At 48.7% G+C, this 22,186-nt stretch overlaps 1 protein-coding gene across 1 annotated transcript; it reads right to left on the reverse strand.

The window, feature by feature from the left end:
* Positions 1 to 128: 128 nt before the first annotated feature.
* Positions 129 to 19,236, reverse strand: LOC107378625 (IgGFc-binding protein). Its single transcript, XM_070551914.1, is given in 21 exon segments — positions 129 to 1,473; positions 1,572 to 1,625; positions 2,255 to 2,541; positions 2,643 to 3,023; positions 3,100 to 3,299; positions 3,378 to 3,945; positions 4,025 to 4,623; positions 4,706 to 5,273; positions 5,630 to 6,228; positions 6,322 to 6,901; positions 6,981 to 7,309; positions 7,398 to 7,539; positions 7,722 to 7,921; positions 8,021 to 8,615; positions 9,123 to 9,464; positions 9,561 to 9,826; positions 9,962 to 10,529; positions 10,607 to 11,205; positions 16,871 to 17,447; positions 17,588 to 17,920; positions 17,922 to 19,236. Coding segments are annotated over 20 exon segments (9,051 nt in total). The 5' UTR covers positions 19,230 to 19,236; the 3' UTR covers positions 129 to 1,473; positions 1,572 to 1,615.
* Positions 19,237 to 22,186: the final 2,950 nt, after the last annotated feature.

Raw genomic sequence — 22,186 nt, forward strand, 5'->3', positions numbered from 1 at the left:
GCGCATTACTGTCCCACCAGCTGCACTTGAGAGGATCACACGTATAAACCTCTGATTTAGCTATTTATTTTTAAAGTTTTAAAATAGGATCATAACGCATTTTCACACATCACAAATAACAAGCACACTTTGTCGTCAAAAGGTATTTATTTAGTAGTCAGAATGAAAATAGTGTATTTCTAAGCAAGCAGAAGAAATAACATGTTGCAGTCTTCCATGTCTCCACTAGATAGAGGTGTTGGACAAGAATGAGCCACATGGTTTGACCTTTACAGAGAACGATAATAGGCCAGGGGCCTCATTTATCAAGCTTGCTTACACAAAACGGGATCGGAAAACTGCGTAAGTAACTTTCCACGCAAACTTTGGGATTTATGAAAGAAAACTTAGTGGAAAAATGTGCGCAACTTTAAGCTGACTAAGGACCTGGCTTATGCACATGATGGACATGGAGAGCACCTGCAGTGCTGCTGCTGAGAAGATACAATTATGAATTCCTGCAGCATTATCACTTGTACCGCTTCGTTTTCACACAGAACAAGTCCCCCCACATGCACACACACACACGTGCACACACACACACACATGCGCACACACTCCACACACACTGCCTCACGCACGCGCGCGCGCGCGCACACACACACACACACACAGCCTGAAGCCAGAATGTGGAATGCAGAAATCAGCAGGGGGGCAGATTGAGACAGAACATCATGCGTCTGTGACGGTGTGTGTGTCCTGTCACTGTGACCTGATTGATCATGCGCCCTGGCTACTTGAACAAGGGAGATCTCCGTTTGGGTGACTGGTTAGTGTGCATGACTTTCACCCGGGAGTCTGGGAATCAAATCCTGATCGGATCATTTTTTTATATCCGCCACAGATCTCTCTGAAGAACTCAGCATTGACGGCTTCAGCAACGCTGTGCCACTCCGTGGATTTTCTCTTATTTGTTTTGCAAAAGCACTTCCTTTCAGTTCTCCACCTCACCCACAGGTACCTCAACTTCTGCTTGTGAAATAGTACTTCCTTGATCTGCCTTGATCTACGGTCACCATGTCATTGGCGGAGCGCTGCAACAGTCGGCTTATCTCTAATTTCCCTCTGGGATTAATAAAGTATTGATTGATTGATTTGATTATGTATATGCATGAGATCCACAAGGCACCTTGCATTGACTATTTATGTCAGTAAGTGGGCGTGGTGAGGGCGGGATGTGACTAAAAAGCAGCTGAGAAACATTCTCGTTAGTCTCTGATTTATGAAGCGGAGATTGCGTGCAGCTGTGCGTACTCCATGTTTGATAGATCACAAACCTGCTTGGCGTAAGTACTTTTTTTTTGCTGATCTTAAGTACGGTTTTAGTAAGGATTCTACGCAATGTTTGATAAATGAGACCCCAGGCTACCAGGAAACAAAAGAAGGAAGTGGTGACGATGCTGATGATGCAAACAGAAAAACACTGTCTTCATCCTGTTTGGGAGAGAGAAACACAAGGTTGTTGTTAGCGATGCTTCACAGCTGTTTCATGCATCCACATTTTTCTGACAGACACGACTTTTGTAAAGTACCTTTGTGCAGGAGGCTTTTCTCTGTTGATGCAGAGCCATCGTCTCTACAGACCACTGCAAGAACAAGGAAAGTCATGGTCAAAAACGGCACCGCAGCAAGTAAAGTCGTGCCCGCTCAAACTGTTTTTCAATAATTAGCTCTTTTTAAAACATATGTGATCACAAACACACTACTGGTGTGTGTGTGTGTGTGTGTGTGTGTGTGTGTGTGTGTGTGCGCGGGTCTTTTGTTGCTTGGTAGACTCCAGAGGTCTTACTTGAGTGTAAGGTACTCCAAAACTAAAGACATGTTCTCAGATTAATATTGCACCCAGATGAGTCTTAAGTGTCCTTGGATGACAAGCAGAGATTGGATTGCAAGCTTTGTGGCTTTTGATGGCCATGCCTGTCGGCCTCACCTGCTTTTTAATCAGTAATTACCATGGGGGATTCTCCGGCATTTCTTAATTAAATTCAGCCAAATGCAATTAAAACCCACACTCTCATTACTTTAAAAGGGCTCTGTGGAGTCCTTGTTTAGTTCTTGCCGTTAAGAGAGTGAGCGGTTGAGCGGCCAAAGCACCATCCCATCTCTCACTGATCTGAACCTGATCGTTTCACTGGTCAGGTGAAGTTTGAGGTCTGCATCGTAAAAGGAACGTGTTTCAAACTTTCTCCTTTTTCTTCCCATTCAGAAAACTCACCAACTAGAAAAGTCTCCAGCACTCCAAGAGTCCATGACTCCAGACACATCAGTGGCTGCTTTCCCGTCTGCTGTTTTCATGTCATCGGTGGAGTTGTCGTTGTAGTTTCCACAGGCACCACACATCTTACCAGACAGGCTGGTGTCAATAGTGATGGTGACCTCTTGTGAAACAGAATAGGTGACCTGCACAGCTGATGCCCTCTCAATGACCACGCTCCTGTCTGAGATCTGGACTGACAGCTCGTTGGTCACTTTGCTGGGGAGAGACACTTTCCTGCCATTCACCTGAATAAATGACAGAGAGAGGACGTTCATTTTAGAAAAACAAAAAGTGAGTTTTTGCAAAAAAAAAGAAAAAGGAAAAAAGTTAGTTAAAAATTCCTTACCCAAGTGTCATGCTGGCTGTTCACTGTCACCGTGGTGTCGTTGAAAAACACATACACCGTGGCAACAGCAAGAAGGGACTTCTTGCTGCAGATCCTGACATCCACAACCACACGGAACCAATGCTTAGAGGTTTCATCGCACACAGAAGCCACCTCAAATGCCCCCTGTGCCCTCATTGCTCCGGACATGCCGTCAAAGGAGCTCAGCTTGCCAGGTGGGCTGACGCTGCAGTGACCCTGTTTGATGTGACAACCTCTGACCCCGTCACGTACATCACAAACCTCTTTATCAGAGCAGGACAGCTTCTCACACTTCACCAGCCCCGAGGCCTGGCACACGCAGCTGGATTTGCAGTCTTTGTCCACCACGTCTTGGCCCACCTAAATCACAAACAGTTTGTAGATTTAAGAATCGGTCTTAAATGTGCACCAGAACGAAACCTCTGTGAAACTTTACCGTAAGATATCGGTCGTTGTGCATACACCCACAGTTTTCCAGGGGAACACATTGGATGCCATCAAAAACAAAACCAGCGTCACATTGGCATCCTTCAAAACAACTTCCAGAGCAAGTGACTCGTTGAATGAAGCTGGCACATGTTCCACTGCAGGTGTCAGCGCACACCTCGTAGTGGCTGTGTGGAGGACAGGAAGCAGCTACAGCAGAACAAAATTTGAATAATAATTCAAAGACATGAATGAAACACGGTTAAAATGCGATTGCTTGTCGCTTACGACAGAATGAGCTGCTCCTCCATGTCTGGATTTGAACTCCTGCACTCTGGCAGGCCAGCGCGTAGGCCTGCACGCTGCTGCACAGGGTGTCTTTGTTTCCACTCGTAGCACAAACATCAAACACGCAATGAGAAACGTAAGCTGCTGGGTTGATGATGCTGTGGCAGGCTCTGAATGGCCCGCTAGGCTCACTCATGATGCCGCAGGAGTCTGCTTTTCCATACAGTGCAGCTTTGGCTGGCTCACACCCCGGACACTGGCCTCCACAGCCACCACACACGTAATCAGGCAGGTCCAGAACCCACGCCTTCCCAAACTCATCAACGTCTTTTGTTTGTTTTCCATCAGGAAGCCTGAAGTCATCGGCCCCGTTCTTGTTGTAGTTCCCACACAGACCACACATGTTACCCTGGTATGTAGACGGCACTATCACCTCAACATAGTACACAGTGTCATAGAGAACTTTCAGTCCAAAGTCTGTTTGGACCACGATGTTACGACCTTGTTGGGTGACTGTAAGCCGGCCCTCTTCTAGGGAGAGAGGAAGGTTAAGCAGCTCGTCATTTACCTGGAAAGAGAGGTAGAAGATCACAACCATCCAGTGAGCAGGTTAGCATCATGCACGGGTGTGTTTGGGTTAAACTCACAATGACTCTCCAAGGCACTTGCTGCTGAATGAAAATCACATGACCGTAGACAGTCACTGCAACTGACTTGGTTACAGCCACTTTTCCATTCCCATACTTTTCATTGCCTTGGGTGACAGTGAATGATGTCAGCCGTCCTTTGTCCCCATCGCAAACCTTCGCCAGAACGTAGACACAAGTGCCCTGGAAATCGAACCTCTGTCCATCAAAGGAGATGTAATGTGGGTCACCGGACGCCACGCATTTCCCTTCCCCCTCAGGGTGGCATCCGTTCACTCCATTTACAAGCTTACAAACTTCTCCTAGCTGGCATTTATTCTTTTGGCAAGTTACCGCCCCATTCTCTTCACAGGTACACTGCTGATCACACTTGTTTTGAGGAAAGAAAATCTCCCCTTTCTTATAGTACCGACCATCATAGGAGCACCCACACTCTCTTACAGGCACACAGGCCTCTCCGCTCAGCAGGTAGCCTTGATTACACTCACAGGTCTCTGCACAGCGTCTGTGGCAGGTGGACAAGGAGTTTAGACTGGCACAGGTGGTCGGGCAACCGGTGGCACACAGGGCGTAGTGACTGTTAGCGGGGCACTTCATTGCTGTTAGAAAGAAGGAAGACCGATTAAAGAAGGCACAGGTACTCAAAACAATATTTGAAGAACGTAAAAATGTAAAACTCACAGCAGAATGTGTCTGTTCTCCAGGAGAGGACGGTGATTCCTTTGCTCTGACAGGCAGACACATACACCTGTACAGCATCGCACATCGGTCGTTGATGGCCCTGATACTGACAGACATCATAAACACAGTCCTCCATGTAGGGAGCTGGGTCCACTTGACTGTGACAGTCTTTGAAAGGCCCTGCCTTGTCAACAATGATACCGCACTGCTTTGTAGCTTCGTACACTTTCTTCTGGGAGTCTGAACAGGCCTGGCACCACGACCCCTCGCAGACCGATGAACAGCCCGGTGCAAGGGCCACCTGCCAGCTCTCCCCCAGCCTGGTGCCATCCGGGGCGGTTTTACCGTTCGACATGGTCAGGTCGTCCTGAGCGTTTCCGTTGTAGTTGCCACACAGACCGCTGACCGCTCCCTGGTAGCTGCTGGGCAAAGTGACACTGACCGTGCTCTGCCAGTCAAAGCTCACGGTGACTCCAGCATCTGTCTCCACTACAGCTGCACTGCCGCTCCGAAACACCACCAGCGTGTTGTTGTAATCCAGAGGCAGCGAAGTGAGCTGCCCATTGAGCTGAAGAGCAGAAAACGAGAAAGGAATATTTCCAGGAGATTATAGATTTAATAATTTTGCCGTCCACACTAATCCATTCTAATGTGCAGTTAAATCGTTGCTTAATTAAGACTGTCTGGATCTAATTTTTAATGTGTAATTAAAATATATATAACAGAGAGAGAGAGAGAGAGAGAGGAAAGACAGAATTAGCACAGTAACAAAAGAAATAATCATCCACTCATTTGAATCAGTCTGAGAATATCTGTCCTGCTTTTACATTCAGTGATTTAACTAGGCAGTGCCCTAATTCTCATCCTTCTATTAATGTTCCTAACCACATGCTCCTCTATCCATACTTCCACATCAGTACGTACCAAGACCTTGTAGGGGTATTCTCTGCTGATGATGAGAGTAGCACCATACATGGAAATGTTGACAGTCCTTGTGTAGGCCACAGCCTTGTTCCCCCGGTTGTCATTCTGCACGGTGACATTAAAAGGTACCAGCCCGGGCTGCTGAGAGCCCAGGCCAGCTAGCTGATACACACACGTGCCTTGGAAGTCATATTTGCGGCCATCAAAAGTGCGATAGTGTGGGTCACCTGAGGCTGTGCAAGTGGCGTAGCTGATGGGTCTGCAGGCACGCTCCCCATCCACTACGGTGCATTTCTCTTTAGACGAGCAAGAGGCTTCACGGCACTTTACCATGCCCAGGGTCGTGTTGCATGTGCACAGGCGGCCACAAGCCTCGTCGGCCCAGAACTGCTGGCCCGGTTTGTAGTAGCGTCCCTGATAAGAGCAACCACATGTTGCCGCAGGCACACAGATGCCAGCGCTAAGGACGTAATTTTGATCACACACGCAGGCCTCCACACAGGCGCCGCTGCACTGCTGCTTTTCCCCAGGGAATGGGCAGGATGGCTGGCATGAGCTGGCACAGTCTTCATAGTGGCTGTTGGGCTGACAGTTCATTGCTGGGTGTGCATAAAATGTTTACAGGTTAAATATTTAAGAATACAATAAATAATTATTTCAATTAGGAACAAAATCATTTTCTAAATACTTACGGCAGCCAAACATCTTCCTCCAGTCCTTGATGATTATCCCCTGCTCGCGACACTGCGCATTGTAGGAGGCCAGAGCTTGACACAGCATCTTTTTGTCTCCCTTATTTAAACACATGTCATACACACAGCTGTTCATAAAGGCCTGCGGGTCCAACTTTCCGTTGCACATCCTAAACACACTGTTGGTCTGAGCCGCTAAGGCCCCACAGAAACCCTGGGTCTCATAGAGTTTCCTGTCATCATTATCACAGGTAGGGCAGTTTTTCTCACACGTGTCCCAGCACGGATAGTCTTTGTCCTGATCCGGCGTTTGCCAGCTCTTAGCCCACTCTATTACGGAGGAGACAGCATTCCCAGCTGGGTTCTGGAGCTCGTCACCCATGTTGCCGTTGAAGTTGCCACACAACCCACAGACGCTGCCGTAGTAGCTGCTGGGGAGTTTAACGACTAGATACCAGTTCCAGTCATAAGAGACCACCAGGCCAAAGTCTGTTCCGACCTCTGCAGTGGATCCTTTCTGAAGCACAGTCACTTTACCACCCCCCAGTTCTACTGGGAGATTGAGCAGCTCACCATTTACCTGAAAAACACGGACCGCAACATAAAAAGGGCTCATAGTAAATAAAATCGGGTCAAACAGGAAGGAGCTAAAGTCTCACCGTGACTTGACCAACTTGGTTTTTTCGGATTGTGATGTTGTACCCATGCACGAGCACATCGACCTCCCTGACATAAGAAACCGCGGTGTTTCCTCTGTTGTCATTCCTCTCGGTGACGGAGAAGGGGACCAGGCCGTTCAGCGCTCCACAGGTCTTGGAGATGACATACCTGCAGGTTCCCTGGAAGTCAAAGTTCAAACCGTCAAATGTGTGGTAGTGGGGGTCGCCCCAGGCCCAGCAGGTGCCTGTGAACTTGGGAACGCAGGTGGCCACATCCTTATCCACGCGGCAAGTTTCCTGGACACGACAGTTGGCATCTTTGCAGGGGTCTGCAAGAGGCACACAACAGTGCATTTTTTTAAACAGTTGTGCTGTTAGTTAATAGTAGTAAGAATAAACATATAGAACGTGTCATGCCTGTGTTGTAGCATGCCCTGATGCCTTCCTTGACCATGCATTTGGTGCTTGTAGGACAGGTTTGTTTCTCACAGACGAGGCCTCTCGATGGATCACAGGTGCATTTTGTGTTACAGTCGTCCTGATGAATGACTTCACCAGGCTGGAAACAAAGGACTAGTTCATGAAAACAAACCATACTGTCATAGGGCATTTAAAAGCTATTCAGCTGGTTTACAAAAACCTTAAACACCCCAAATAATCCTGATGAAAAATCATTTGATGTGATTTGAATGACATGCTCAGATGCACCAAAATGGACAGATTTTTTAAACAGAGGCGTACCATGTATGTTTTCCCTTTCTCATAGCAGCCACATTGGGTCTCATTGATGCACGTCTCCCCATTGAACAGGAAACCCACATCACACTCGCAGCCTTCTGCACAGCCGGAGGAGAACTGAACGATCTCTGTGAGACCGGGGCAGGAAGCAGACCAGGGTGCAGCACACACCTCATAGTGACTGTTTGAGGGGCATTTCATGGCTGTTTTACAGTATCACACACAAAAAATGGAAAAGTGAGAAAGCATGTCTTTAAACAGATTCACCAATAAGCTGATTGGACAGCAAATTAAAAACCTACCGCAGAAGGATGGAGTCCTCCAGTCTTTGACATCAGTGCCTGCCATGTGACAGTTGTAGGCGTAGGCTGCCACACTGTCACAAAGCGTGTCTCCGTCTCCGTTTGAGGCACACAAATCAAACACGCAGTTATCAAAGTATGGCTGTGGGTCCAGCTTACTGTGGCAGACAGCAAACGGACCTTTGGGTGCTGTTAGAACACCGCAGTAGGTGGTCTCTGAGAACACAGCCTTGCGAGCCGGGTCACAGTCAGGACAGTTCTGCCCCTCACAGCCGTTCTCACACACCACATTAGGAACGGTCACCTTCCACGAACCTCCAAACGCGTTCACGTCTTTAGTGACTTTACTGTTGGACATCTGGAAGTCGTCGTTTTTGTCGCCGTTGAAGTTGCCGCACAGGCCGCAGACTTTGCCACGGTAATTACCGGGTACCGTGACTGTCACGTGATAGACCAGGTCATACGTGACGATCAGTTGAAAATTTGTCGTGATGACATAATTTCTTCCTTCTCTGTAAACCTGAACTGCTCCGTCATTGAGACTTACAGGAAGATTGTTGAAAACTCCGTTTACCTGAAACAAAAGGGGTTTAAACGTTTTTTAACCATTAACTCATTCACTGCCAATGATGACTAAAGTCGTCATTTGCATTTTTTTACTGTTTGAAAATCGGAACGAGCCCCCGCGCTGAGAGAACAAACATCTCAGCCCTGAAGCCGATCTTCATCCGCATACATCACATGTCACGTGATCAGGAAGCAGACCATCCATGTGTTAGGAGATCGTTTTGGGCCGTTCCTGTAAGAAAAGTGAGGCGCGAACCGGAAAAGCGTCTGCCGATCACAATTCGACAACGAATTATGAAAGAACGGATAATACTAAAAACATGCGGCTTCTTCCTGATGTAAGAGGTGAGTCTCCGCTTTGTTTTGGTTGTTTTGGCGTTGACATCATGCTAGCACGCAACGTTCTGTGACTCTTAAAATAACAGTAAAAACGGTGAGAAACGCTGGCAGCGAAGGCCGTTAGTGATCAGGAAACGGTTGGCAGTGAATGAGTTAAAATAGATGCTGGTATGTTTTTCTTTAAATAGTCACTCACCAACACACCAAGCATTTTAGTTCTCACGATGAGTGTGAAGCCGTAGACCTCCACAGCAACCAGCCGGGTAACAGAGACCTTTTTGTTTCCCCTCATTTGGTCCCACTGCACGTTCTCCACCTGAACAGAAAAGTCCTCCAGGTGGGTGCCGTCCAGCCCGCAGCTCTTAGAGAGAGTGTAGGTGCATGTGCCTTGGAAATCGTATTTATTCCCATCAAACGAGAGGTAATGGGGGTCACCAGAGGCCTGGCACACCCCCTTACCAACAGGGTGACACTTCTGGATCCCGTCTTCGATCATACACTTCTCATTAGGACCACATGTGAACTTCTTGCATTCAACCTGAGATAAACACAGACACATAGCAACTATTTAATTAAAAACAGGTAACATGTTTCAAGTCACTCTGGCGTGTTTTGATTTAAATACTCTGTTTACTTTTCCATCCTGTGAGCACTTGCACTCCTCCTGACACTGCCCGTTGGGATAAAACACCTCACCGACGAGGTAGTAGCGCTCGTTGTAGAGGCAGCCACACTGCGAGAAGGGGACACAGAGATTCCCACTTAGGATGAAGCCTTCATCACAGATGCAACCCTCCTTACAAGAAGCCTGGCATCCCTGAGGAGGAGCCAGAGTGCTGCAGGTTGAAGGACAGGCAGGTGCACAGACTTCATAGTGGCTGTTAGCAGGACATCTCACATCTGCACACAAGGGACAGAATGCAATCATTTATCCACTACATATATACATATACATACTAACTGGAGGATTGAAGTACTTTATTTTCTCTCTTTCTTTTGTTTTAAATAAGTAAACAAAATCAAAACACATCTCACCACAGAACTGGTTGGTTCTCCAGCTATACACATTGGCTCCCACTTCTTGGCAGGCAGATGTGTATGATGTAACTGCCTGACACAGCACATCCTTCAGGCCTTTGTACAGGCACACATCATAAACACAGTCCTCGAAGAAGCCAGCTGGATCCACCTTGGCATGACACTCTCGGAAAGGCCCTTTGGGGTCTCGGATCATGCCACAGAAGTCATTCTTTTCATACTGAACCTTTTCTGTGATGTCACAGTCAGGACACACCCCTTTACAGCCTTCCACACATCCCGGGATTTCAGCCACTCGCCAGCTGGAACCAAAATCTGTAGGGTTGACAGGTTTGTTTCCATCTTTGGGGGTCAAATCGTCCTGGGACCGGCCGTTGTAGTTACCGCAGAGGCCACAGACAGCGCTCATGTAGTTGCTCGGCAGTGTTAGAAAAACGGCACTTTCCCAGTTGAAAGAAACTTTTAGGCCAAAATCTGTGGTAACATAAGCAAACAAGCCACTCTTATACACAGATATCCGTCCTTCGTTAAGGCTGACTGGGAGGTTGAGCAGCTCTTCGTTTACCTGAAGAAGAGAATTCAGCAACATTTCAAAACTAAAGAAATTTAAAGCAGAATTAACTTCACATAAACCTGTCTTACCATGATCATGCCTTTGTACGTCTTTGTTATGACGATGCTAGTGGAGTACACCTTGATCTCCACTAACTTGGTGTAGGAAACCACCTTACTGCCTCGGTGATCATTCTGTACCCGGACCTCAAAAGGCACCAGCTCTGGGTCCGTGGAGCAGAGAGCAGCTAGTTGGTAAACACACGTGCCCTGAAAGTCAAACTTCTGCTTGTCAAAGGTCACATAGTGAGGATCACCGGTGGCCTGGCAGGTACTGTTCGATGTCGCTTGGCATTTTCTGATGCCGTTGACCACTTTGCATTGCTGACCTGCCCCGCAGCCTTTATTTTGACACTCCACACGTCTGCTTCCTGGGCTGCATTTACACCATTGCTTACAGTTCTGGTCAGCCCAGAATGCCTCCCCTGAAGGAATGTACCGACCCTCATAGGTGCAACCACACTGAGCTTCAGGAACACACTTGTCTCCACTTAAAACAAAGCCTTTGTTACAGGTGCAGGTCTCCATGCAGGGGCGTTTGCATTTGGAGGGGGCATTAGGGTCCGAACAAGTGGCAGGGCAGGCACTTCCACAGAGCTCGTAGTGACTGTCGGCTGGACATTTGACAGCTGCAGGGAAGGAATAGATACAAAATAGATGAATAGATGAATTAAAGGTGTTATATTCCTTGAATGAATCCATTTAGCCTGCTACCTTTATGCTAAAAATTAAACTACAGTTTTCTGATGTTGAAAAGTTTGAGAGTCAAGATGCTTTGGCCAAATCTCAAAAACTGCTTTGTGGAATCTCAAACCATCTCGTTGTAGTTTAGTCATGTGACTTTCATTCAGTATCTGTAACCTAAGTTACACTGTCCAAGCTGTGCTGGTCACTTTGAATGGGGTTGACTTCAAGTGTTCATGCAGGATTTGTTTTCTGTTTCATTAAAAGCTGTTCACTGGCTCATACTATATTTTCAAATAGACACATCACAGAGTGGTAATGTTGCACTTATTTTATATTCTATATAGCATGTTTTACTTGCTTTTATTCTGATGTGCATGTTTTTATTGATGGTGTGTTTTTAGTTTGTTTGGTGCAACATTGTGTTTCATTCTGTGTTAATCACCCCAATCATCTACACCTGCGGCAGAGTGTTGCCTGGACTGCCAATTAATGAACAGATGCAGGCAGGAGGCGAGGGCAGACAGGTTTTGTTTAAAGGGAGGAACGCGTGGACCAGGAAAGACAGCCAGGATGGCAGATAGAGCCAGCTAAGAGGCAGAGGCGCACCCCGGACCCCCCCCCCCCCCCCCCCCCCCGCCGGAACAGAGGAGCACCCGGAGTACGGTCCTGGAGGATGGACGGCGGCCGAGTGCGGAGGAGCGTGGGTGTCCCTCTCTCCACACATGTGCGGGGCGCGTACAGGTGCCACTGAGTCCGGTCAGAGTCTTGGACCGAGGAGGGGGTTCACCAGCGGTACGGACAGCAGCAGCAGCGGAGAGCGAGATCCGCAGCCAGAGAAGCCAGGGCACGGAGCGCAGCATGGCAGGTGGGCAGAGTTACTCTGCCCCCATGCGTAAGTAATTGATCAGTGCCTGGCAGTGTTTGGAGCTTGCTGTCTCTCTGTGCATGGTCTGGTGCCGGGGACCTTTTACCGCCGGAGTTGTTGTGTGTCACCGCGTGCCGGTGAATGAAGCCGAGGTGAGGCGAGGATCCAGACGCTGGGAGGAAGACATGCAGACAGGTAGGAACTCTTAACACTTATTTATTAGGAGACACGCTGACAAACAAACAATGATGCGACACAAGACACAGAACAGAAGGGGTTTAAATACAAGAGGGCCGGGAGCTAGGGTGATTGGGAAACGAGAGGCAGGTGGGAGCAAATAACGGAGACACAAGGCTGAACCAAACGGTGAGACAGGACAGAATGTGACAGTCCCCCCCCCCCCCCCCCCCCCCAAAAGGGTGGATCCCAGACGCCCACAGGAACAAGGAGCAGGGCGGGAGTAGGGGGACCCGGAGGGAGGGCCAAGAGGAACCGAGGGACCAACAGAGAGGAGGCAGGGACCAGCAGAGTCCGGGGGCCTGCGCCTGGGGCAGAGGAAGAGGAGACGACCTGCTCTTGGAGGCCTGCGTTTGCGGCAGAGGAGGAGGCGGTGGGCTCTTGGAGGCCTGCGTCTGCGGCAGAGGAGGAGGCAACGGGCTCTTGGAGGCCTGCGTCTGTGGCAGAGGAGGAGGCGACGGGCTCTTGGAGACCTGCGTCTGCGGCGGAGGAGGAGGCGATGGGCTCTTGGAGGCCTGCGTCTGCGGCAGAGGAGGAGGCGATGGGCTCTTGGAGGCCTGCGTCTGTGGCAAAGGAGGAGACCCCGACGGGCTCTTGGGGGCCCGCGTTTGCGGCGGAGGAGGAGGCGATGGGCTCTTCGAGGCCTGCGTCTGCGGCAGAGGAGGAGGCGATGGGCTCTTGGAGGCCTGCGTCTGTGGCAAAGGAGGAGACCCCGACGGGCTCTTGGGGGCCCGCGCTTGGTGAGGGCAGGACCGGCGGCGGCCGGAGGCAGAGACGCCGGAGGCAGAGACGCCGGAGGAGACGTCCTTGACTTCTGGACTGAAGACGGCGTCATCGGCCTCTGGGCTGGAGGCGGCGTCGTCGGCCTCTGGGCTGGAGACGGCGTCAACCACGGGACTGGCGAGAGCGTCGACCTCTGGAGTGGATGAGGCATCAACCTCTGGAGTGGATGAGGCGTCGTCCTCTGGAGTGGATGAGGAGTCGACCTCTGGCGTGGATGAGGCGTCGACCTCTGGAGTGGATGAGGCGTCGACTTCAGAACACAAGGAGGCATCGACTTCAGAACACGAGGAGGTGTTGACTTCAGAACACGAGGAGGTGTCGACTTCAGAACACGAGGAGGCGTCGACTTCAGAGCACGAGGAGGCGTCGACTTCAGAACACGAGGAGGCGTCGACTTCAGAACACGAGGAGGCGTCGACTTCAGAACACGAGGAGACGTCGACTTCAGAACACGAAGAGGCGTCGACTTCAGAACACGAGGAGGCGTCGGCTTCAGAACACGAGGAGGCGTCGGCTTCAGAACACGAGGAGGCGTCGGCTTCAGAAAACGAGGAGGCGTCGGCTTCAGAACTTGAGGAGGCGTCGACTTCAGAACACGAGGAGGCGTCGACTTCAGAACACGAGGAGGTGTCGACTTCAGAACACGAGGAGGCGTCGACTTCAGAACACAAGGAGGCGTCGACTTCAGAGCACGAGGAGGCGTTGACTTCAGAACACGAGGAGACGTCGACTTCAGAACATGAGGAGGCGTCGACTTCAGGACACGAGGAGGCGTCGACTTCAGAACACGAAGAGGCGTCGACTTCAGAACACGAGGAGGCGTCAGCTTCAGAACACGAGGAGGCGTCGGCTTCAGAACACGAGGAGGCGTCGGCTTCAGAACACGAGGAGGCGTCGGCTTCAGAACACGAGGAGGCGTCGGCTTCAGAACACGAGGAGGCGTCGACTTAAGAACACGAGGAGGCGTCGACTTCGGAACACGAAGAGGCATTGACTTCAGAACATGAGGAGGCGTCGACTTCAGAACACGAGGAGGCGTCGACTTCAGAACACGAGGAGGCGTCGACTTCAGAACACGAGGAGGCATCGACTTCAGAACACGAGGAGGCGTCGACTTCAGAACACGAGGAGGCGTCGACCACAGGGTTGGAGGAGGCGTCGATCACAGGGCTGGAGGAGGCGTCGTTGGCCTCTGGGCTGGAGACGGCGTCAACCACGGGACTGGCGAAAGCGTCGACCTCTGGACTGGCGAGAGCGTCGACCTCTGGAGTGGATGAGGCGTCAACCTCTGGAGTGGATGAGGCGTCATCCTCTGGAGTGGATGAGGAGTCGACCTCTGGCGTGGATGAGGCGTCGACCTCTGGAGTGGATGAGGCGTCGACTTCAGAACACAAGGAGGCATCGACTTCAGAACACGAGGAGGTGTTGACTTCAGAACACGAGGAGGTGTCGACTTCAGAACACGAGGAGGCGTCGACTTCAGAGCACGAGGAGGCGTCGACTTCAGAACACGAGGAGGCGTCGACTTCAGAACACGAGGAGACGTCGACTTCAGAACACGAAGAGGCGTCGACTTCAGAACACGAGGAGGCGTCGGCTTCAGAACACGAGGAGGCGTCGGCTTCAGAACACGAGGAGGCGTCGGCTTCAGAACACGAGGAGGCGTCGACTTCAGAACACGAGGAGGCGTCGACTTCAGAACACGAGGAGGCGTCGACTTCAGAGCACGAGGAGGTGTCGACTTCAGAACACGAGGAGGCGTCGACTTCAGAGCACGAGGAGGCGTTGACTTCAGAACACGAGGAGACGTCGACTTCAGAACACGAGGAGGCGTCGACTTCAGGACACGAAGAGGCGTCGACTTCAGAACACGAGGAGGCGTCAGCTTCAGAACACGAGGAGGCGTCAGCTTCAGAACACGAGGAGGCGTCGGCTTCAGAACACAAGGAGGCGTCAGCTTCAGAACACGAGGAGGCGTCGGCTTCAGAACACGAGGAGGCGTCGGCTTCAGAACACGAGGAGGCGTCGGCTTCAGAACACGAGGAGGCGTCGACTTAAGAACACGAGGAGGCGTCGACTTCGGAACACGAGGAGGCGTCGACTTCAGAACACGAGGAGGCGTCGACTTCAGAACACGAGGAGGCGTCGACTTCAGAACACGAGGAGGCGTCGACTTCAGAACACGAGGAGGCGTCGACCACAGGGTTGGAGGAGGCGTCGATCACAGGGCTGGAGGAGGCGTCGACCACAGGGCTGGAGGAGGCGTCGACCACAGGGCTGGAGGAGGCGTCGACCACAAGGCTGGAAGAGGTGTCGACCACAGTCGATGGAGCTGGGCCAGCTCAGCCCGGAGACCGGCGAGCTCCGCTGGGTGGATCTCGGGCTCGCTCCTCTGGCTCTGAGATGAGGGAGCTGCCGGCTGGACCGAGACCCTCTCCTGGCGGTTTGAGGAGGATAGAGTGTCCAGATGGGACTCCTGGAGGCTGACGAGCTGGCGGATCCGGCCAAGCTCTGCCTGGAGACTGACAAGCTCTGTCAGCTGGACTGCGGGCACTGCTCCTCCACCTGCAGATGACGGAGGCACCGATTGGGCCGGAGACCGGACTGCTGGTCTGACCGGGGGCGGGTCCAAGCTGCTGCGCCGAGCAGGGGCAACGGGGACCTCACAGTTCCGTCCCAGGACACAGGGCTGCGGTGGAGCCCGGCGTCTTTCCCCATGCCGTGGGCCAACTCCGAGGGAGCACACAGCCAGGCGGGTGCCCACGTAGCTGGAGTGATCCGGAAGCGTCTTCCGGTCCATTCTCTCATCTGGCTCAGGCAGGGTGGAGAGGATCGCCGAGGCTGAAGGTTGGTAACGTCGTCTGCGGCGAGGCTGGAGGAAGAGAGGCCGTCCGATGGTCCACGGAGAGAAACTGCAACAGGCACTCCCAGGGGGAATCTCCCCGCTGGATCCGTTATTGGGTCGGATCATTCTGTCACCGCGTGCCGGTGAATGAAGCCGAGGTGAGGCGAGAATCCAGACGCGGGGAGGAAGACAGGCAGACAGGTAGGAACTCTTAACACTTATTTATTAGGAGACACGCTGACAAAGAAACAATGATCCGACACAAGGCACAGAACAGAAGGGGTTTAAATACAAGACGGCCGGGAGCTAGGGTGATTGGGAAACGAGAGGCAGGTGGGAGCAATTAACGGAGACACAAGGCTGAACCAAACGGGGAGACAGGACAGGGTGTGACATTGTGTGCCCACAGGGGCCGGGCCGAGGAGGAGGGTTGGATCCACCGTACGGCGATCCTGTGGTTCCCCGAGGACGACGCGCACCGCAGGAGGGTGGGGCCGTAAAGACTTCCCTGTCGAGCTCACGCAGGGCCGGACTGGACTGCTTTGTCCCCTGAGGCCCAGCACAAACTTATTTAGGAGTTCATTTTGGGCATCATCATCCGCGAGCTTTCGGAATAAATTCCTTTTTAATTTGCTTTTGTCGTTGCACTGCTTGTTTTGTTTTTAGAACCGTTTGATAGTAATATTTTAACTTTTGTACCTTTTTACTAGTTTTATCTGTGAACCAGTCTTAAACTTTGGCACTGTAGATTTTAAATTTTCCTAGAGGTCCCACTCATGTTGTCACATACACAGACTCAAACACAATAATTCTTACCTGCCACCAAAAGGCCAAAGTCAGGAAAACTAGTTAGTGAATAATCAGAGTTTTTACTTACGACATGTTGCCTTGCTCCTCCAATCTTGAACTTGGATCCCAGCACCCTGACAGGCGTCCGTGTAAGCCTCGAGAGCCTTGCAGAGAAATTGTCTAAGACCGCCTCCCATACATAAATCATATTTACAGCTCTCCAGGTATGCTTGAGGGTCAATGATGGAGTAGCACTTGCTGAATGGACCGTTTTCTGTTTTGATCAGCCCACAGAATGAGTTATCCTCATACTTCTTAAGCAGATTTTGATCACAGCTGGCACAACCACCCACACAGTCATCTTTGCATTGAGGGTCCGCCACCAATCCTGGGACCTTCCAACTGGTCCCAAAGGCTACAACACCTGCTGCCTTACTTCCAGAGGGTGTGGCAAAATCATCACTTGGATTGCCATTGAAGTTTCCACAGAGCCCACACGTCTTACCAGCGTAACTGTCAGGCAGAGTAACCACAAGATTGTGATCCCAGTCGTAACGGACTGTGAGTCCAAAGTCAGTCTCAATAACTGCAGAGCGGCCGCTCTGAGACATGTTCAGTTTGTTGCTGTTCAAAACCACAGGCAAGGTCCACATACTGTTGTCAATCTGCACACCAATACAGGAAATAAAATGTTTTCACATCTTACACAAACCAGTGAAGGTCAAAAGCGTGAATGTTAAAAAGCACAAATACTAAAACGTTATACTAAGAAAGCAGGTTTTAGTAACACAAGCAGATACCCTACCCTCACTCGACCCGTCTCAGATCGAACCACTGTTACAGTGACACCGTACACCGTTATCATGACCTGGTTCACGTATGACACCTTGCTGCTTCCTCTGTTCTCGTTCAGGGAAACGACTTCAAATGCTGGAAGGCTGCTGTCCTTCCCACAGTTTTTAGTGATGGTGTAAGCGCAGGTGCCCATAAAATCAAAGCGTTGTCCATCAAACGTTCTGTAGTGAGGATCCCCCATGGCCCAGCAGGTGCCGAGCTTCACTGGCTTTTGGACACAGGAGGGATGCCCACCACTCATCTCACACACCTCACTGGGACTGCAGGTGACACTGCTGCAGGACAGAGATCCACTTCCTGAAAACAAAAAGAACAGTGAACACCCGCACTGGGGGTTTCAATAGGAAATGTTTGTGTTGAGAGATTTGTGGAACTTTTCTCACCATACCTTGCTGTGTGCAGTGTCCCACAGAACCATAACCATTCATCTGACTGACTCCAATACTGTAGAGACCGAAGCTGACGTCAGGGCTGGACACAGTGTGAACATTGTTGCCAGGTTTCTGTTCATAGGACATCTCAGCCCAGGAGAAATCTGACCCTGTGATCTTTTTCCATAGGACATCCTTTGGCAGATTTCCATTGTCAAAACGTATCCCACCTGTTCCTGTAGTTTTGGCCACAATGAGAGCTTTATTGTCAAAATTGTCAAGACCCCCAAGTGAGTAGGAAGAGCAGAAGCGGTCAGTGGACATGATGGTGGTTAAAAAGGGGTCATAAAATAGGTGCAAGCCTTGTCTCACGCCGTTGAAGAGCAGGAGGACCTGGATGCCTCGATCGGACTGAATGAACACTGTTTCAGGACTTTTGCAGAGGATCTCCTTTACCTCTCCCCTGGAGAGGCTGAGGTCATATTTACGGTCACCCTGGTTGATAGTGACCTTGGTGGACTGGGAGGCCTGGAGGAACAAGGAGTCGTAGTTCTCCTGGAAGCTCAGAGGAGGCACAATGAAGTTTGTTCCCCATCTGCTTGCTGGCAGGAGCTGCTCATAAACATGGTTGCATTTTGAGAATTGCCATGTACAAGTGTGGCCAGTGAATACAGCAACGGGATTCTTGGAGGAAACTCTGCTGCCAGAGAGGTCGTCGCTGCTCTGAAGCAGGATACTCTCATATGGCTGGAGATCAGTCTCCAATTTACTGCCTTTCCCATAGACGCAGCCCTCAAACTCCACTGACCCTTGTGGGTAGATCTCCACCTTGTTGCTGTCTTTTCCATTTGTCACTGCAAACTCTTTATAGGAGCCGTACGGGCTTCCAGGAGGAGTGATGATGAAGTACTCTGTGCCCCACTCTGTGGTCGGATACAACACAGAGGTGTCTGCTGTGTACAGCTTGTAGTTAAAGGAGGTCACAGAAACATTGGCTGAAGCTTCAATTTGCACCGTGTTGGAAGACTTTCCGCTTTCGTACATCTCTACATCAGTCGGGATGCTGACTGTGACCCCTTCTCCAGCCTTAAGGGATTTTTCTTCTTTGAATTTCAAGGAAGGCACTTGAACGGTCACTTTAGTATTGGTTTGAACGGCTGTGATGTACAGCTGAAAACGGGGTCCATCGTAGTGCGGTGCATAGTTCTCCATAAACGACATGGCAAACTCTCTCCCTGCCCAGCCTGCATTGGATGGGCCTGAGACAGAAAAGGTGATGAAAAATAAAATATTTACACAGTTGGACCTTCAAACTTTAAGTGAAGTGAAAATGTGTGAGAAGACATTTTGAAATGAACAGGACTTTTTGTGTCAAGGCAATCAAAGGATTCAGAAACAGGCTATTGGGTAAAAGGACCGAATGAGAGAGGCTTCTCAAACAGTACAAAGAAGCAAGAAGACACCAGTGAGGAAACGGATGAAAAGCTCTATTTCTAAGTTAAAAGACAGGAATAAATACTGGTCTTTGATAAATGCTTTTTTCTGTTTGAAATGAGAGATTTAGAAACCCGACTGCCTCCAAGCAGAACTCATGCCTGTAAAATATCATGGTTACATGATAGGAAAAAGAGTATTTTAATGCGAAGAGGATTGTGCTCATTTTCCAGCTCTTTAGTGTCAGTTGGTACAACTACAAAGTAAAAGTGAAGAATTGTTTTCAAAGAACAGATAACTCAGTTTATATGGTGACATTAATGATTAAAAAAGGCATTGCTGCATTCTCAAAGCCGTAATAAAATTGAACAGTTATGCCAAACAAACCAATTAACAAACCAAAATAAAAGTTTGCAATAACAAATAAAACCTCTACTTACAGCTCATGAAAGCCCCCAAAGCACAGAACAGCAGCAGGGTCCCCATGGCTGAAAATGAGAAAATACCAACATCTGGATTCAATCATCAAATCGCCTTATCCAAATCACATGATTCCAACACGCGGCTTAACTCACCTGTTCAGTGGTTACATGTGGACTTTCTGTGTGGTCTCATCTACTTATACACTCAAGGACCAAAAAGTACCAACCTGGAAGCCCAACAATACCCTTCCTCTAAAACAAACACAGGCTAAACTCTGCACTGACTCTCAGGTCCTGCTAAATGTTGACAAGGTGTGACAGGTGTGAGCTTTAATACAAACTACATGTCTGATATCAGTCATTTATGTTTCACTGAAGCTAACACCCCGTGAATGAGCACACCTTGTCTGTTTTTACAGGGAAAAGTTGCTTCTCCACCTTTTTCTTTTATTGTTGGCTAAGAAGTGAACTCAGTTCAGTTATTACCTAACTTTCACCTCGCTTTTATGTCATAAACTGTGTTAATACAGAAGTCTGGATAATATAATAATAATAATAATAATAATAATTATTATTATTATTATTATTATTATTATTATTATTATTATTATAACAGTAGTAGAGTAGTAGAGTACTGTACAGGTTAAGAATTGTTGCCTTGCAGCAAGAAGGTCCACGGTTCAAATCCCGTTCTGGGATCTTTCTGCATGGAGTTAGCATGTTCTCCCTGTGCATGCGTGGGTTCTCTCCGGGTTCTCCGGCTTCCTCCCACAGTCCAGAAACATGACTGTTAGGTTGACTGGTCTGTCTTATGCTTAGGTTTGTGTGTGTGTGCATGGCTGTTTGTCCTGCGTGTCTCTGTGTTGCAGAGGTGTGACCAAGTCACTGCTTTACAAACCACAAGTAAGTCACAAGTCTTTCCAGTCAAGTCTCAAGTCAAGTCCAAGTCAAAGACAACTAAGTCCAAGTCGTGTCCAAAGTCAATGATCTGTAAGTCCAAGTCCTTAACTTTGAATTTTCAAGTCATACTCAAGTCATCTGTTCAACTTCAATTTAATGACGATGATAATAAATAAAATCCAGAAATAAAACTTCTTAAAGCTTCATTTGTTTGCTCAAACAGCAGAAAGTTCAACTGAAACCGATGCTAAACAACGTGCTGCTGCATTCAGCAGTAAATCAAACCCAGAACCAAGAATGATTTATGATTTTTGTCCATGTCGTGCCACTTTTCAGCTAAAATATCAAATTTGCTTAAGTCATCATCAAGTCAACAGATGCAAGTCGATTCAAATCGCAAGTCATTGGCGTTCAAGTTCAAGTCATGTCGTAAGTCTTCATAGATTTTATCAAGTCAAGTCAGAAGTCATTAAAATAATGACTCGAGTCTGACTCGAGTCCAAGTCATGTGACTCGAGTCCACACCTCTGCTGTGTTGCCCTGTGATGAACTGGAAACCTGTCCAGGGTGTACTCCGCCTGTTTACCCACTGACTGCTGGAGACAGGCACCAGCCCCCGAACCTGCACGGACAAGCGTGTTCAGATAATAATAATAACAATGATAATAATAATAATAACAACAACAACAATAATAATAATAATGATAATAATAATAATAATAACAATGATGATAATAATAATAATAATAATAATAATAATAATAATAATAATAATAATAATAATGATGATGATGATGATGATGATGATGATGATGATGATGATGATGATGATGATAATAATAATAACATTAAAATCATTTTAATTAGTTTGGTCTTTAGATGAATTCAACATGAAGCAATTTTATTGTTTGCTTTAATCAGAAAACAATTATGTGCTTTAAAATATTTACCAGCGGTCGGATATTGGTGTGTATTTTCTGGTGTGACCAAATCTTACTTTACAAAAGGGCAAGGCAAGAGTTTGATAAGAACAGCATTAATACTTAAAGTGTAAGTGTGGGGAAATACATACAAGAGTAACTTAGAAACAATTAAATTAATGCAAAAACGGGCTATTAGATTAATAAATCAGGCAGGATACAAAGATCATACTAATGAACTATTTATAAAGACCGGACCACTGAAATTTCCAGATCTGGTTCAATTTAAAACAGCACAAATACTGCATAAGGCAAAAAACAACCAACTTCCCCTAAAAATAATGAAAGTGTTTCATGTAAAGGATGGAGCGTACCACCTGAGAGCCCGTTTGGATTTTAAAACACATTCTTTCAGAACAACATTAAAAAGCTGCTGTATCTCAGTGGCAGCTATTAAAATATGGAATGGTCTCTAACAGATGACATAAAGCAAAGTAAGAAC

Source organism: Nothobranchius furzeri, chromosome 5 (assembly GCF_043380555.1).
Source record: "Nothobranchius furzeri strain GRZ-AD chromosome 5, NfurGRZ-RIMD1, whole genome shotgun sequence".
Classification (NCBI taxonomy): domain Eukaryota; kingdom Metazoa; phylum Chordata; class Actinopteri; order Cyprinodontiformes; family Nothobranchiidae; genus Nothobranchius; species Nothobranchius furzeri.